Source organism: Girardinichthys multiradiatus, chromosome 13 (genome assembly GCF_021462225.1).
Source record: "Girardinichthys multiradiatus isolate DD_20200921_A chromosome 13, DD_fGirMul_XY1, whole genome shotgun sequence".
NCBI classification, from domain to species: domain Eukaryota; kingdom Metazoa; phylum Chordata; class Actinopteri; order Cyprinodontiformes; family Goodeidae; genus Girardinichthys; species Girardinichthys multiradiatus.
This window is the reverse complement of record NC_061806.1, coordinates 33649915-33668557: the sequence shown is the minus strand read 5'-3', so window position 1 is coordinate 33668557 and position 18643 is coordinate 33649915. Positions and strand designations below refer to the sequence as shown.

The 18643-nt window shown below is 34.6% G+C and overlaps 1 protein-coding gene and 1 long non-coding RNA gene across 11 annotated transcripts in view; both read left to right on the top strand.

Moving 5' to 3' along the window:
- The first annotated feature begins 91 nt into the window (after positions 1–91).
- The window catches only part of LOC124879876 (H-2 class I histocompatibility antigen, Q10 alpha chain-like), a 41866-nt gene continuing 23314 nt past the window's right edge, over positions 92–18643 (top strand). For 5 of the 10 annotated variants that reach the window (XM_047384694.1, XM_047384693.1, XM_047384685.1 and 2 more), the window contains exons 1-11: positions 92–228; positions 4102–4374; positions 4453–4743; positions 5093–5377; positions 6164–6283; positions 7951–7980; positions 8129–8158; positions 8811–8861; positions 9280–9306; positions 10233–10262; positions 10408–10437. In XM_047384694.1, the coding sequence (XP_047240650.1) occupies positions 174–228; positions 4102–4374; positions 4453–4743; positions 5093–5377; positions 6164–6283; positions 7951–7980; positions 8129–8158; positions 8811–8861; positions 9280–9306; positions 10233–10262; positions 10408–10437 (1222 nt within the window). In that variant the 5' untranslated portion in view covers positions 92–173. The remainder of the gene's footprint in view (positions 229–4101; positions 4375–4452; positions 4744–5092; positions 5378–6163; positions 6284–7950; positions 7981–8128; positions 8159–8810; positions 8862–9279; positions 9307–10232; positions 10263–10407; positions 10438–18643) is intronic. The other 5 variants (XM_047384695.1, XM_047384688.1, XM_047384687.1 and 2 more) reach the window with 2 other exon arrangements.
- LOC124879878 lies at positions 11840–13896 on the top strand. The gene is made up of 3 exons (XR_007041149.1): positions 11840–11891; positions 12479–12505; positions 12646–13896. It is a non-coding gene; the product is annotated as an uncharacterized LOC124879878 (long non-coding RNA).

Sequence of the window (18643 nt, the reverse complement as noted above, 5' to 3'; positions counted from 1 at the left end):
AAGAAAAGCAAAAGATCTGTAATTTACAAAGGTCCCTGAAAGCACCTTGACATAATAATAAAACTAGACCAGTCTAACAAGTGATCATTGAGGGTAGACACGGAAAGGCGCACCTTCCAACGGCTGGGAATAAGTGTTTCTACCTGAAGAGCAGAACTTAATTTGGGTTCAGAATGTCGCACCTCGCTTTTTTGGTCCTTTTGGGGGCAGGACTGATGGTGAACTCTGGTAAGTTAAAGGGGCTTTTATTGTTTTCATTGACAAATTAAAGTTGATGTTTAAAAGTGAAAGCAATACTGTTTGTGATATCTGTCATAGTAACAGAATATAATGTTCTATTAAACTTCTAAGATATGTTTGTTGAGATTTAACGATGTAGATTTAGTTCATAAAATATAAACCTGAATCCTGCTGTGTGGAGAACGGTGGACGATCTAAGGTGACCCAATAAATTCCCCTGAACTTTGCCATTTGTTAATGTTGAAAACAACGTGTTAAGGATGCTGATAGTGGATGGTTATTTAAACTAATCTCCATTTATATAAGGTTAAAACCTAAAAGAAAAACTATTAATGAGTTCTCATCTCTAATTGGCTCATATTCTGATAGATTCAGTGATAAGTGTCCTCATTATTTTGCTGTATGAGAAGAACATTAAGAAATAGGTTAGTTTTGGTTATGGCAGGTTCATCATGTACAAGAGTAAAAAAATATACTTGAACTTCAAATAGCTTAATGCAGCAGATATTATTCACCATTACATGAAATGTGGTACCAGGAAGCCATAAAGCTTGTTTGAAGTAACCAGAATAAAGGTGGGGCAAAATGTAGCTAAGCAACATTACTTGGATAACTTTGACATGATTGGTGGTGTAGTTAAATAAAATGTCTTGGTTTGCAGACAACGCCTTTGGAAAGTTGAGAAGTTAAAAACAACAATCTTCCAACAGTGCCATACACCTGTCAGGTTTATCGTTTTTTCTACTCATATGGAAGAAACTTTATTAAAATTGTCCTAAATTTATTTAAAGAGCCCTTTTAAAAGTATCTGAAATTGACCAAAGTGCTGAACAAGTCTGCAAATGCGTTTTAACAATTACATTTAAAAAACAAATGACAGTGTACAATGACAGTGTTAAGTAACAGCCCTCATTAAAGTCATCATGGCTGCCTCACATGTCTTTATCTTTTATGTTTCTGTGCTTGAATAAAGCTGAGATCCCACCACCATGCAGCCCTGGACAACCTATAGGGAGTTGTACTTTTTGAACAGATAGATAAACACAACAAAGGTTGAGAGGCAAACACAATTCCCAAATGTTTTACCTAAATCGCTACGGGGTGAAAGAGTCATATACACTGCTCAAAAAAATAAAGGGAAGACTTAAACAACACAACATAACTCCAAGTAAATCAAACTTCTGTGAAATCAAACTGTCCACTTAGGAAGCAACACTGATTGACAATCAATTTCACGGCTGTTGTACAAATGGAATAGACAACAGGGGGAAATCTTTGGTGATTAGCAAGACACTCAATAAAGGAGTGGTTCTGCAGGTGGGGACCACAGACCACTTCTCAGTACCGATGCTTTCTGGCTGATGTTTTGGTCACTTTTGAATGTTGGTGGTGCTTTCACACTCGTGGTAGCATGAGACGGACTCTACAACCCACACAAGTGGCTCAGGTAGTGCAGCTCATCCAGGATGGCACATCAATGCGAGCTGTGGCAAGAAGGTTAGCTGTGTCTGTCAGCGTAGTGTTCAGAGCCTGGAGGCGCTACCAGGAGACAGGCCAGTACACCAGGAGACGTGGAGGAGGCCGTAGGAGGGCAACAACCCAGCAGCAGGACCGCTACCTCCACCTTTGTGCAAGGAGGAACTGGAGGAGCACTGCCAGAGCTCTGCAAAATTACCTCCAGCAGGCCACAAATGTGCATGTGTCTGCACAAACGGTTAGAAACCCACTCCATGAGGATGGTATGAGGGCCCGACGTCAACAAATGGGGGTTGTGCTCACCACAGACTGTCCAGGAGTTGGTGGATGCTTTAGTCCAGGTCCGGGAGGAGATCCTTCAGGAGACCATCCACCGTCTCATCAGGAGCATGCCAAGGCGTTGTAGGGAGGTCATACAGGCACGTGGAGGCCACAAACAATACTGAGCCTCATTTTGACTTGTTTTAAGGACATTACATCAAAGTTGGATCAGCCTGTAGTGTGTTTTTCCACTTTAATTTTGTGTGTGACTCCAAATCCAGGCCTCCATTGGTTCATAAATTTGATTTCCATTGATGATTTTTGTGTGATTTTGTTGTCAGCACATTCAACTTTGTACAGAACAAAGTATTCAATGAGAATATTTAATTCATTCAGATCTAGGATGTGTTATTTGAGTGTTCCTTTTATTTTTTTGAGCAGTGTAGTTGGAGTAATTTAGAACATTATAATTATGCAAAGATTAAACAGGTTATGCAGGACAAACAATGCAGCTGTTAGAATAAAGTGAACTGACTAAAGAGTGTTTCATTTAAATAAGGTAAAATGTTTGAATTATGTCTGAAAGGCAAACAGATTATCATCTAAATCTTTTCCTGTTAGTCTGTTTGTAAATGATGTATAGTTGGTAAAACCAAGAGAGCGACATTTGGTTTTGGTTTAGAACTGGCTTGGTGGCTTTTGTTGGGAACAGGGTTCATTTTTATTTTACCTCACAAAAAATCTTTTTAAAAATGTGATCATTCCAGTTTGAGAACGTTGTTAGAACTCAGTTGAAAACTAATGTCTGTGTACAGTTCTTTTTTGTTTAATAGTTTTTACGTACGTACATTCGGTTCTAAATGTGTGATTTTTAAAGAAAACGTTTTTCTTCCACTGATAAGTAATTGATAGCTGACCTGTGTTTTTCATGTATTGTAGTCTCTGAGTTTTTATTGTCCTGACCAGGAAGCTAATTTCCACAAGTCGGTACAGTGTGTCTCAAAGACAAAAACAGAAGTTATGTCTTCACATTGAAAATTTCCCTAATCAGTATTATAGGATATGACCTTAGAGGGGGTATTTAAGTTTATTCAAAGCTGCAACAGCAGAGGGGAGAAGTTTTCTGCCAAAGTGGGTTTCAATTCAAATCAGTTTTATTTATATAGCACCAATTCACAACACACACATCGCCTCAAGCCACTTTACAAGTCAGTTCAATTGAATCACACACATTTTAAGTTGGGTACATACATTCAAATCATTTCTAACTATCAAACAGCGCAGTCAGATTCAGTTTATTTAGGGATTTCTTATAGCTTAAGAATCACAATCTTTGTAGTATCCCCTTCATTGTCTAACTGGGCATGATGAGAGTGAGGCAACTTGTAGCCCAACCTAATGCTAATTTAAGAATAATTTCTACAACTAAGAAAGGATTTAATGACAACATAAACAACTCTAAGAAGCAATACGTTCTCATTTTGGAGAACTGTTTTCAATTTCATTTAACAGTTCTGGCCATAGTTTGTTGTGAGGAATAGTTTTTCATTTTAAAATGACTCCTGGAATTCGTCTGAAATCCCCTTATTAAAATGTTTAGGTTTTGACTCCAAATTTGGCAGCCACTTGTTTAATGGGTTTACAGATAAGGACCGAGTACACAGCCTTAAAGTGCTCCATTGTATATGATGTTTGGGTTAGAGCATTTTTTTTTTTTACATTCTGTTATATAGTTTAATGGAGGTTTTGAATTTGGTGGATGAACTGTTTCGGAATTTTGAGATTACTTAAAACTTTGCATTGCTGTGAATGCAGAAATATTTAGAAGAGAGGAATAAAGACCGAAAGGTCTTGTAGATTAAAAAAAATTGTTGATAAAGAGACTTCTATGCTAAGACAAATTAATATGTGTCCAGCTGTGTCTGACAGATGAATTTTAAAAATCAGAAAATAACTTTTGATAAGGTGTAATTGAGCTAATTTATTCAGATTTTTAATGTCCAAAGCCTGGTTTGGCAAATGTGGAGCCTAAATATTGTAATTTTAAGAAGGCTTGCGCACTAATTAATCATTTGTATTTCACAATGAATTCCCATCTTAATTTTTCTTTCTTATATCTTCCAGAAAAGCACTCCCTCACTTACATCTACACGGCCTTCTCCAAGCCAGTGGGTCTACCGGGGTTGCACGAGTTCACTGCCATGGGATTATTGGACAACCGGATGATTGACTACTTCGACAGTGATAACCAAGAAAAAGTTCCCAAGCAGGACTGGATGAGAGAGCATCTTGAAAAAGAGTACTGGGAAAAAGGCACCCAGTCCAGAAAGAGCAAGCAGCAATGGTTCAAGGTCAACATCGACATATTGATGAAACGAATGAGACAGAATGACACGGGTAAGATCCAAGGAGTTTAAGATGGCAACAATCATGAATACTGGCATAAAAAAATAGCTCTTTTTTTTGTCACTGCAGATACTCATGTTCTGCAGTGGATGCACGGCTGTGAGGGTGAAACTAATGATGATGGCACGATGATGTTTGTCCGTGGGATGGACATGTACAATTATGACGGAAACGACTTCCTGGCCTTCGACGACAACCACCAGATTTGGGTTGCTGCAGCTACGGCAGCAGAAGAAACCAAGAGGAAGTGGGATGAAGTCCAGGTCCTGAAGGAATACACCAAGGGCTACCTGGAGAAGGAGTGTATGGAATGGATGAACAAATTTAGAGACTTTGGGCAAGAGCAGCTTAAAAGTGCCTGTATGTATATAAAATGGTTTTATACTTCTCAAGGTTCTTTAAGATTCTAGATACAGAATCATTCAGTTCTTGATACACAAAATCAGTTTACATAAAGCTTTTACACCAAGTTAAACAAATACAATTTTTAAAATGTCAATGATAGCATGATCTTTCCTATTAAATTAAAGCATTTTTCTAGACATCTGAAGGTGTGTAAGATAAGGTAATGATTTGCCAATGAAATGTAGCATTTTTTTCTATTCTCATTGATGAATCACTTATAAATATTGGTTAAATTGAGAAAAGTTAAAATGGTTTAAAGGTTGAATTGCTTCCCTGCTAATGCCATATTTCTTTCTCTTTCAAGCTCGACCTAAAGTGCACTTGTTCACACGTACGGCCAAAGCTGACACAAACATCATCTTGACATGTCTGGCCACGGGCTTCTATCCAAAAGACATCATCATGCAGATCAAAAGAAACGGGCGTGTCCTGACTAAAGAGGACGGGGTGGAGACCACTGATGTTCGCCCAAATAATGACAACACCTTCCAGAGAAAGGACCATGTAGAGATTTTGAAGTCTGATGTTTCCACTTACACCTGTGAAGTCAATCATCCTGCCTCTCGTCTTCATGTTGAAGAGAAGTGGGGTGAGAACATTTTTGTTGCACTTCTCAAATATCAGTTTCTTTATTAAAAATCAAAGCAGTGTTGTTGGTTAGTTGACGATGTTTAATTGTCATCCCACACCCAACAAACTAAATACATTCCCACTGTATTAATAGGTTGTGGTGAAATAGAGGTTTTGCTCGTATATATACCAAAAAATGAGGGGAAAAAAACCCACATACATAAATACATTAACAGTAGATACGAGGCTTTTTTTTCAGCTTATTTGCAATGAAAGACATGCTGCATGATAGCTCACAGTGTTGAAGGTATAAAATATATTTTTCCAACTAAAAACGAGGTTTGATTAAATTGATTATAACCACAACTACAGATATGTTAAATAGGTTAGAACATGAATTTGCATGACGCTTTTGTCAAATTAAAACTACCATTATAAAAATTACAACCTTTGGAAAAGGATATTTTCCCAAAGGTCTTTGGGATCATCTGGATGTTTTTTGGGAGATGTGAGAGAAACCTTTTTGTTTCTATTGGTTAATAGTGGTTTTTGCCTTGAGCCTCCCTTTTAGTTCACGAATTAACAAAAGAAAACTGCATTTTGTGTTTATTGTGGTTATCTTTGATGTAAAGATTTATTTGGTGATCTGAGACATTTAAATGTCAGAGAAAGAAACGATGATATAATAAATCTCTAAAAAAGACAGATACTTCATATAAGTGTAAAATTTAAATAGTTACTTATAAAATCATATGATGTACTGAAACTGAAATAAAAATAATGTGAATTTTTGTCTTTGTTTTAGATCACGCTCCTTTCGAAAATGAGGGAAATGCAGCCCTAATTGGTGGTGTTATTGTCGGGGTTGTATTTGTGGCCGTTGCTGTGACACTTCTTGTCCTCAAACTGAAGACAAAACAACTCGGTAAGATTTGTTTTTACTCTAGCTACAGGAAATAAAGATACCTCTTTATATACCTTTTGTTTCCTAACTAGATGTTTCATATGCATCCATTAGGGTAAGATATCTGATGAACATTCTTTATGAAAACAATTTTGAAATAGTATTGTTAAATTGTACTAGGACTGAAACAATTACTTGGATTAATCATAATTTATCAATAATTGAAATAACGTCAACTAATTGTTTATCCGACTAATCGTTAACTGGAGTATACAGACTCTAAAACATGCCATTTGTTGAAAGAACAACACACTAAGAGCTGTAATTAGGCCAGAATTGTGCAAAAATATATATACCTTTTGCATTCAAGATGAAAAACCATCTTTGTCTGTAAATATGCTCTATCCAGAATTTTTAGTTTTAGTTTAACCGGTTCAAATTCTGTAAAAAATCTCCTATTAAGCACCTTTTGCTATCGGATTTTTAATCAATTAATCATAATAATAGTCGACATGTTAGTTGCAGCTCTAAATGATCCTGAAAGTCACATTTACACCAGTTCACCCACTAGCTATATAGTCTTTTCGTTATAAAAATAAAAATGTATTTTAAACTTCATTAAATTCATTACAAGTTACAGATGTCATTCTTATTATTCATGGCTTTTATGAAGTATTGAAGGTCATATTGAATGGTTCATCAGTCTATCATTCCATGGCAAAGTGGTTTTTTCTTTTACTTTTTTTATGTAGACTAAAGTTTACTGAGGTTGTAGATCAAATGCAGAGTGATGTGGTGATAAAACTCTGAGAAGTTAATGTAAAACGTCAAAATGCCAAAAAGTTATTAAGTTTTTCATTTCTTTTCTTTGACAAGGAAGGTTCCGATCATTTAAACGTGTGCCATTCAGAGATATTTTCATTTGTTGATGTTTAAGGTTTTTGTCTAAATAATGAGTTAGCCTTAAACTATACGGGGTAACGAGACGATGGTGTCCAGAAAACACACCTGTTAGTTCATGACCCCATCTATGGGAACTGCTGATCTCAATATCTTTCAGACCAGCTTACCGACCCTTTCAGCTGCAGCAAACTCTGATGAGAAATCCATTTGTGCTTGTCAGGGACATTCTCAGTTCAATCGCAGGTCTTGTCCACGTGCTGAGGACCTGATCCCAGCACTTACTCAGGTTTAAATATGGATCAAGAAACAAGAAAAAGTTAATTTAATCTAATTGCTTTCGGCAGGCAATATTTCTTATTTTCTGCTCTGATTTCACAGTCAACTCCTGATTTCTGCCAACCATTGGAGTGAGCATGCATGACATTTAGAAAGTGAACATTAACATGCAAAGGGTCTATAGTCTTCTAACAAAACTTATGTTTTTCATTCCAAGTTGTGTTTTTTATTAAATGTCTTTGATTAGGATTCACAACTTTGCTAAAATTCAAATGATAGATATTTTGATCTGTATTAAGATTATGATAAAATTGATTAATCGGTCATTTTAGTAAAAAATGTTTCTGCAAGGTGTTGCCACATATCATAACATTGCTTTTTTATTCTTTTTTGCCAAATTCCCTCTGCTTTAAAAATATTAAACCTACATTTTCTACTATTAATAGAAAAGAATTACAAAAAGGTTATTGTTAAATCTTTTAAATATTACTTTTTGTTTGTATTAATAGATTGCCCTGACAATAAATCCTCTAATTCAAGTAAGTAGTTTATTTCTTTGCTATGAATTTGTCAAGCACCTTACTAGTTTGTTGAAAGTACAAGTGTCAGGCATACCAATACATTTTTTTCTGATTACTGTGCTGTTTAAATGTACAAAGATTTACTAATACATGTCTGTCTTTGTAGGTCTAAGTTCTGTGACCTCCTCTGAGTCAGGTAAGTCGCACCCACTGATTTTCTAAACTTTGAAAAAAAAAGTATCTGCTTTTTATTGTAAACTAAAGTGTAAACCTCAGATGTTCATGTAGTTTAATGTAAATAACTGTCTCATATAACACAGGGTTTCCATGAACAGTGACTATTTTAGTAAAATCGTTTTAAAACTTTTCTTTGGCCCTGCTCTGATTAGTTTTGAGTGCTAAAACTAATTTCTGTTTGGTGTAACTGATTATTCTAACAGAGTTCATTGCAGGATCGATAATTACTTGATTGTTCATAGAGGGTCATGCTAGAAAAAGAAGCTCATAGTTAGATGAGGTAGAAAAGGCAAATATGTCACCTTTTCTTAAAAGTATTGAATGAATTGATCTCTTGTACAGTTCTGATGTTAATGTATTAAAAACAATTGGAGAAAAATGGCTGTGGGAAATTGAAAGGCTAGAAGTAAGTTGTGTTGGAACTTCCCATATTAGAATTATTAAAGTGAAAATGTTTGTCAGTATGTTCCAAATAAAAACAGCACCTTGTAAGAAGTTTGACAAAAATAAAAAGATGGCCACATTTTCTTCTTCAAGATATAAAGGTATATTCAGAAAGAAACAGCAGAGATTACTGTATATTTATTGTCTGTGCTTGAATCTTTGTGTAGATAAACCAGTACCTGGCGCAAATGCACCTGATATGGAGAAGCCCCTCCTTGGTAAGTTTTAATTTTTTTTTACCTTTTTAAATCCCATTCAAATCTAATTTCCGTTTAATTTGTTCTAAACTCCATTGAAACCACATCAGTTTTGTGGAAAAAATATATTTGTTTAGTTTTTATCTCAGTGGCTGCTACATTATTTCTGACCAGTTGGAGACTTTTAGAGACTTATGTAGACATCTTAATAGTAGAAAATTACAATATTTATCTAACATGTATTTGTGGAGAGGATTCTAGAGGTGAAAGGTGGTGGTTCTGTAAATATGTGACCTCTATGCTACATAGAGCACATCTAAAAAGATAATCCTGCTTGGCAAAGGATGTATCACTCAATAAATAAACCATATAGGCAAGAACATAAGTTGTATACATATTTTCTTGTCCTGTACATAAACATATTCTCTGTATCTTTTAGGAGAATCAAATTCATCTCTCTACACTGGTAAATATTTTTACACTTTTTAAAATTATTGCAAGGCATGATCTAGAAATAAAACATATAGAAGTGAATATAAAATGTCAAATGCAAAAAGTTGTGCGCATCAGTACACACTAATGTTTATTAAGAAATTAAGCTTTTCATTTATTTTCTGTCTTTTGACAAGGAAAACTCTGGGACCCTTTAGATCTTTTCCACGTGTGCCATTCAGAGATATTTTGATTTGGATTTTTTAAATGGATTTATTTAAATGATAAGTTGGCCTTAAACTATATGGGTAACAACCATAAGCGCCGAGCTAGAGCTTGTAGCGTGGTGAGCAGGCCCCTGATCAGAACCTCCGGAGTTAGTTGGGGTCATAAAGTGTTTGTTGATAATTGATTAAATAAGTTATAAAAAATCTGTATAATATATATTGTTTTATATATTGGTACTGTTTTATCTCTCCCAACATTTATATGGGCCTATAGAAGTAGGCTTTACCATTATCACTAGTATTCGGTTTGGTTACTAACGATGATCTCCAGACAACACACAACAATATAAAATTACATGTAGTTGATCAAGTGAGGACCTGATCCGAGTATTTACTTAGGTTTAAATATGGATCAAGAAACATAATAGTTAATTCAATCAAATTTCTTCGTATATGGAGTATTTGTTTTTTCTTTGCTCTGATTTCACAGTCATCCCTTTGTTTCTGCCAACCATTAGAGTGGGCATCCATAAAATTCAGAAAGTAAACATTAACATGCAATGAATGATAAAACTGGTTATTCAGTCATTTTAGTTTTTTTCTATATGTCATAACATTGCCTTTTTATTCTTTTATGTCAGATTTTTTCTGCTTTACAAATATTAAACCTACATTTTTTACTAATTATGGAAACTAATTACAAATAGTTTAACACATTTTTCTGTGTTATTAGATTCCTCTAAAAACAAATCCTCTAATCCAAGTAAGTAGTTTATTTCTTTGCTATGAATTTGTCAATTACCTTACTACTCTGTTGAAAGTACAACTGTAAGGCATACTAGTAGTTTTTCGGATTACTGCGCTGTTTAAATGTACAAAGATTTACTAATATATGTCTTTATTTGCAGGTCTAAGTTCTGGGATCTCCTCTGAGTCAGGTATGTCGCACGTTTGAGAAAAGAAAAAAAAGATGGCCAAAGTTTTATCTTAATTTCTTGTGTTTATTTGTGGGATACTAATATTTATGACAGACAATAGTACATAAGTCCTCATGTTTCTAATTTAAGTTTGTATGTAGATGAAAATTTGAAAGATGCAAAAACAGCTCAGAAAGTAATTCTGCTGCATGAATTATATCATATTATATTATATTATATTATATTATATTTGGCTGCACTGTGGTGCAGTTGGTAGCAATGTTGCCTTACAGCTAGAAGGTCCTGGGTTCAATTCCCGGCCGGGGCTTTTTCTGCAGGGAGTTTGCATGTTCTCCCCATGCATGCGTGGGTTCTCACCGGGTACTCCGGCTTCCTCCCACAGTCCAACGACATGCCTGTTAGGTTAATTGGTCACTCTAAATTGCCCTTAGGCGTATGAATGAGTGTGCATGGTTTTTTGTGTGTTGCCCTGTGACAGACTGGTGACCTGTCCAGGGTGTACCCCGCCTCTCGCCCATAGATTGCTGGAGATAAGCACCAGCTCCCCTGCGACCCACTATGGAATAAGCGGTAGAAAATGACTGATTATCTTATATAATATTGGGGTGCACCAATTGCAGTTTTCTGGCCGGTCTACCCATCTATAAAAAGCCTGACCTGCAAATTCCGATTTTGGCCGATTAAATTTTTTTTTCTGTTATAACTTACACTATCAGGTGTTATAAGATCACAATACACCTTCAAATTTCCAATCTTTATTCAAAAACACTGAACAATACACATGAAACAATACAAACATGTTTTAACTACACATACGGTAGTGGTTTGAAATATAACTGAAAAGCTTAGAGCGTTCCAGTTCCTTTAGTCTTTCATTTTTCACATTTTCAAAAGAAACAACACTTGGACAATAAGTTAGACAAGTAGATAAAATCGGTGGATAAGATCGGTTTCACATGTAAGTGTTGGCCGATCACCAATCTCACAAAATCAAGGAAATCTGGGCTGCTCGATCGGCCGGCTGATCAATCGGTGCACCCCTTATATTATATGTTATTATATTATATTGTATTTGTGTACTCCATTACTGATACGTTATAGTGTGACAGTGGTCCTATCTTAAAGTTAAAAATGCTCAATGTTTACCAAACACTTTTTAGACTCCATTATCATTAAAGATGCATTTAGAGCAACAAGTAAGCAAAGTGTCTAGTTGTAAAATTATTGGACTCTTGTAAGTAAGCTGTTTATCTGCAAGTAGTAATACTGGTCAGGGGAATACATCTAATATAAAAGATAAAAATATATTTATGTTGTTAAGATATAAAGATACATTCAGAAACAGGAACAGCAGAGACTGCTGTATTTATTGTCTGTGCTTGAATCTTTTTGTGTATCTAAATCAGTCTCTGATGCAAATACACCTGAAATGAAGAAGTCCCTACTTGGTGATGGTAAGTTTTATTTATTTTATTTATTTATTTTTACCTTTTTGCTCAGAACATTTATACAGTGCCATTTCTTAACGCATGCATACTCATACTCAGTAGAGAGATCCAGTTCAAATCTAATTTCAGTTGAATTCTTGCTTATTCCATTTAAACCACATCAATTTTGTGAAACAAATATATTTCTGTGTAGTTTTTATCTCAATTGCTGCTGCATTATTTCTGATCAGTTGGAGACTTTTTAGAGACTTAATTAGACATCTGTAAATTTCTGACCTGTGCAAGTGAAAGGACAGATTCTGGTCAAAAATAACTAAATTAAACTAAATTGTGACTGCAGTGCTTGCAGATGGCCACGGTTTATAAGCAAGAGTTTTCCTGCATGAGGATCTACAATAGAACATTGAGCAGCAGCATGTGGTGCAGTTTTGGCTTGAAATAAGCTACATAGAGCACATGTAGAAAGATTATACAACTTGGCTAAGGATGTATCTACACTCAATAAATACAACATATAGAGAAGAACATCAGTTGTATATACATTTCCTTGTCCTCTACATAACCATATTCTGTGTATCTTTTGGAACAATCAGATTCATCCCACGACTCTGGTGCTGAAGGTAAATATCTTTGTGCTTTTTAAAATGTTTGCTGTGCATTTCAATGCAAACATTATTGCAAGGCATATGGATTGAAAGCTTCTTACGCTTGTTAACTGTTTTGCATACATGAAATAACACATTTCTTTTTTATTTTGCAGTGGCCCCATCCCCTAGTCACAGCAATGAAGAAGAGTCACGAGCCACTGAATAATTAGTTGTCCAAGTCGTTTGGAACAAGATATACCAGGATACATAAAATAATCATCACATTACATGGTAGAGAAAAACTAATTTGTCACTGACCTACAATCACCTTCTTCCAAAAACTGAATATGGGCTAATTTAGTTCCTGCTTCATGTGTAACACTGAATGTCTCCAGTACCCCACAAACAAACAAACTAATCTAAACCTCATAGAAATTGTGAAACTGAGATGAGCTTTTTTTATTTGGAGCAAAGACATCAGAAATAAGCTTTGTTCCTCAGTGTGACCTATAAAATCTGACACTAAAATCGGTCTGATGAATGAGGAAATATGAATTCTTCAGACTGACTTCATGAAGCCCATGTATGTATGTTTGGGAAAACAAACTGAGAATGCTAAGAATAAACCAGTCATTAAGCTACTTGTGAATAGTAAAGAGGTTTTTGTCAGTTTAGTTGAGCTGCCTCTTAACTGTAGTAACTGGTGGAAGGGAACATTTACACTGTGATGTTTTAATATGTAATGTCGTTTTTTTCCTTCCAACAAATCTGCTGAAACTCCTCAATGATAATTGCAAAGTATTAAAAAAAAATACTTAAGAAGGAAAAGAGAGATTGAAAGACTTCCAAATAATGAAATGTACTGCAATATGAGTTATTTTTGTAAACTAATAAATGAAACTCATGATTTGAAAACATATTGGGTTAACTGAGAAAAATGTAATCATTAAAGGATTGACACTACATATGCTATTTGCACTCATCTATGAATTAGGGGATTTTAGTTCAGCTCTTTAAATATATTAAAATTTTTACAATGTTGAAAACTAGATATTCAAAACAAATTGATTTACTTCATAAATAAATGCTCTTCTTTTTAACATTTGCTTCAATGGATTGATTATTTTCAAAGCTTTATTACTTTTTGTAATCTCTATTAATGTAATACAAGATTGCTTTCTTAAAAGTTTTTGTTCTGGTTTTTGTTCTTTGTTTTACTTGTCAATTAAGTCTTTGTGGGTATTTGCTCTAAAGTTCAATAATAAATGACTAAATAATAATATTTCTACTGTAGTTTGCACTTCTGGTACAAAGATTAGAGAAACATATTATGATATGGGATAAAGTTTTATTCTTTATGTTGTATTGTGACAATGTAAGCAAAAAATATGCATTTTTTTAAATAAAGGCCCTGTATTCTTTAAGTTTCTTTTTTTGTGATACAACCTTATATTTACACAATGGACTTAAATGTGTTTCTTTAGTAATTCTCCACAATTCTGTTTTCTTTATAAAGGAGAAGGTTATTTCGTTAACATGAAGGTGTTAAGAAATTCTAATTTTTCAAAATCCTTTAAACAGCCTTATTTACCAAAGCAAAATTCATTTAGAGCAGTCTTACATACATTAAGATGTTAGATAAATTTAACTAAGACCAGAAAATATTAAAGGCAAGAGGACACTGAGTTCCAGCAGTAATATAGAAATTCTGTGTGCTAACTTTTCCAGTTTGTAGTAAGGCATCAGTGTATGATTTGAGTTCTACTAAAAATGTTTGTTTGGGAGTGAAATAGAAAATTTAGAGTTGTGTATGTGAAACGCAGGAGACTGGTTCTATGAGTATGTAGGTTAATTTCATTTATACGACCTGTCCAGGGTGTACCCTGCCTCTCGCTCGTAGACTGCTGGAGATAGGCACCAGCTCCCCTGTGACCCACTATAGAATAAACAGTATAGAAGATGAATGAATCATTTATATATTTGCTGATTATATTCTCTGATGTAGTCACCACAGTGTCCAGTTTTGTCAAGAGGAATTGTTCCACTGTACAGAAAAGCGGAAGGACAATAACAGAACAGGGGAATGATTGTTTCTAAGTTTACTGTAAAATAATTATCAAATTATTGCTTTACAAGGGTAAATATTGTGTCAGATCTCAAAACCTGGTTCTTTATCCTGATAATAATGAAGGAAGCACATTTTATTTGAGCTATTAAACTGATAGCTTTTAGGCAATTATTAGTAAGTTATGAGTTCTAAAACAATTTCCTCTGGGTTTATCCAAATGAAGTTGTTTTTGTTTTGGTAGTGGAAAATTCTTTAATATTTTATTAGTACATTTGTTGTCTGTTATGTGAATTTCACCAATTGTTAGATCTTGTGTATGAGCATTTCTTGTTTGATAGGCTGTGTGACATTTCATGAGTGCAGTTAAATGCTCTTTATAACAGAAACTTTTTTATATATATATATTTAAATGGGAACAGTTTGATTTTTAAAATAATTCATAATTGTTTAGGTTCCCCTCATCATCAAATTAGCTTTTTTTCAGCTTTATTGTATGCACTTTATTAATAGTAAGAGCACAATTGTTCCAGATGGTACATTTATGGTGTAAAAGGTTCTGCACATAAAACAGTTCCCATAGGTTGGTTACATTTGGAAGGTTTCGATGGGAATTTAGATACTTTATAATCACATACCAATGGTATCTTATTAACATTAGAAACTTTAAGCCAACTTGTTTGTCAAATATACAGTGTGGATTAAAGCTGCAGATTCTATAAGCATCTAATTTTGAAGCTCTAGGTAAGATTCAGAAAATGTAATATTTGTAGCGTGTCATCTGCAATTCAATGTTTTTCTGTATGGAAGCAAATCGTTACCATATTTCAAATGAAAAAGCATTTTCAGAAATGTTTTTTCATTTTAAGAATGTGGCTGCATTGTTTGACTCATAAATGAAATTAGTTATCAATAATCCTATTTGCATTTTAATTTTCTTCTTCAAGACTGCTCATTCTTTCACTTAATTAAAATGAAAAAGACATTTGAGATTTATTTTTCAAAATGTACCCCAGCAAATAGATACCAAAATTCAATTTGAAATGTAAAATTTTAAAATGAAAAAGCATTTCCAGAAAGCCTTTTTCATTTTCAGAATGTGGCTGCATTATTTGACCCATAAATAAAATTTGTAATCAATCATCCTATTTGCATTTTCTTCTTCACGACTGCACATTTTATGCCATAATCAAAAAGAAAACAAAGCAGACATTGCTTTTTCGTTTTCATAGTCTGCCCGCAAAATACTGCCCAGAACTCGAAAACGAAAAAGCATTCCGAGCGGCGGCCGCAGCAGAGTGACGTCAGCAGCCGCTCTTCCTCAGCTCCCTGCTGACCCATCTTGTTCGTTAGGGGGCGCTGTGCACGTCTGCATTGCATTACATTGCAAACGTGCCGAGAAATTGATTGAATTGCAGCAGATTTGTGGCAGTGGCAGGCAGAACTGGTAGTTCTACAGTACTTCATCCTGCCTCTCGTCTTCATGTTGAAGAGAAGTGGGGTAAAAAACTTTAGTTTAAAAAAAATTATTATTATGGCATGATTAGGGCTGGGCAATATACTACAGGTTTATTGTTATTGTAATAACGCTGTGCAATGTGTAGATCACGCAGAACTGCCTAGACCTCAAAAAGTGTTATTAGGCTTTGTATGCCTATGACGTCCAATATTTGGTGAAACTTGTCATTGAATGCAAAATAACAAGTTTCAGAAGATGATGAGGGGATAAGATGGTAAAGTTTTTTTAGTGTTGTACAAAGTAGTGCGGTCTACCTGGTAACGCTTCTAACCCATCGTCGGTCAGTTCCTATATTCTACCTATAGTGTACTGTGAGGAAATCTGTCTGTGTGCCTGTTAAATAGTATGTGCCACTAGGAGGCCACTTAGTTGTACTGGTTTAATTAGGGTCCGTAATCTGTCCATAATCTTGGTCTTCATATACTATGTATGTACCTTTTCATAAAGGTCAACTGGCTCAAACAGGCACCAGAAACAAAATAAACTGGAATAAAGTCTAATACAAAGTGTTCAGACTGTACATTTACCAACTCATTCAAGTATTCGTTACATTTGAGCTTTTTGAACCTCTTATCTCTATAAGAATAGTTAACTAAAATAAAGATAAACTCATGGGCCTTAGTGTGAGTACATGGATATGAAATACTTTCCCCAAAAAATTAGGGAATGTAGAGTTTTGCTTACTTGGTGCAGTGAAGGTCAGAGGTTTACATGCTATCATCAAGAGAATAAATGCTATTAATTTGGCATTGTAGTTATTTATATGAACCGTTTTTATTTCTGGGTCATTTTATAGGACAAGACTGCAGTCACAATAAAGGCAGTTATTGAGTGCAAGCTTCAATTGCACCATGACAGGCTATTAATTTGAAAAAGGCTAAAGGCTGTTAACCTTTCATAAGTTATAGTGATTGCTTGCAGCAAGTAGTTTCTCTTTGCAAGCAAAACAATTATTTTACTGGAGTCCCAAGTCTCAGAGAGTCGGAAGAGGAACTAGGGACTCGGTTAGGTTTAAAGGAGGATCATTTTTGATTTATTCGAGTTGCAAAAATCTTTTGGAGTCATTTTTAAACAAATGCCGATTCATTGTCAGCTCAAAGAATTTATACTGAAGTACAAATTACTCTGATGTGTCTCAACTTTGCCAGCGTCTGTAAGAAGACCTCAAATGAAAGAAAGTTGGGTAAAGCTAGATGCTTGAAACCTGAACCCAAATGGATATTTCAACACCACAGTGATCCAAAATTCACATTAAAACTGTTTTTGGTGGGTAAAGCATGTGAACATAAAACCTCTGGAATGCCATCCCAGTTCTCAAACCTCAACCCTTTTCTAGAGTTATAAGTGGACAAATACCCAGCCAGAAAGATGGCAGAAGCTTGTTGATGCCTACCAAGAGTGTGGTGTTGTAGGGTGGTTTTGATATATTTTGGCAAATATTAGATTGTATATAGAATTTTAAATCCACAATAAATTCAAACTTGTTTACTTATGTGAAAATTTTTAAAATTACACATTGTACAATCATTCCATCCTGGAAAAGAAAACATACACCTGAGATTAGTTGCATGCGTGGTTTTATTGAGGCACGACTGTCTTTATCAGGTACAAAGGTCCATATTCTTTTATCCTGGGTTTTATTAAGTTCAAAGGTCGCATTGAATGGCAGAACTGTCAATCATTAATATTAATATGTGACAAAGTGTTTTTGTTGCCTGTATTCATAAAAGAGCAAAATCTTCTCAGAGGCACATTTTTACAAAATAAATGAGAATCAAAATGTAGAGAAAGCAGGGAAGTATAGTGAATAACTGAAAGGTTTGGAAAAGTTGATAAATAATGTGAAATATGTGAGATTTTTACAATTCTGCTGTTTTCACCATGATAAAAGTTTCTGAAACGTTTGTGAAGACACCATGAACATGTTGAACATCGTTTTACCACATTATCATTACTGTGTTTTCTCTTTCATGCGCTACATTCCTGCAGTTTAAGTCGTTGCTTTAAATTAAAATTGGTTATTTATTTCATCTAATTTTAGATAAATGATATGAAGATTAAACTAGTTAACTTAGTAATGGTTTTAACTCTTGTCTTGTGTTTTTAAACAGTTCGCAGACGTAGGGAACAAACCATTAAGAGTAAGTACTTTATCTCTTTGCTATGGCATTTTGAAATTCAAAAAGTACTACTTTAAGCTTTGAAATATAATCTGTTCAAGCCTATTGAGCTATTAGGATTTTTAAGGATAAGTTCTTCAAATGACGTTCTACAAAACAAAGTTAAAATTATTTTAATACGAAATCAATTGTTATTTTGAAACATTATTTAAATATCTTTCGAAATATTGAATATACAGGGGTTGGACAATGAAACTGAAACACCTGTCATTTTAGTGTGGGAGGTTTCATGGCTAAATTGGACCAGCCTGGTAGCCAGTCTTCATTGATTGCACATTGCACCAGTAAGAGCAGAGTGTGAAGGTGCAATTAGCAGGGTAAGAGCACAGTTTAGCTCAAAATATTGAAATGCACACAACATTATGGGTGACATACCAGAGTTCAAAAGAGGACAAGTTGTTGGTGCA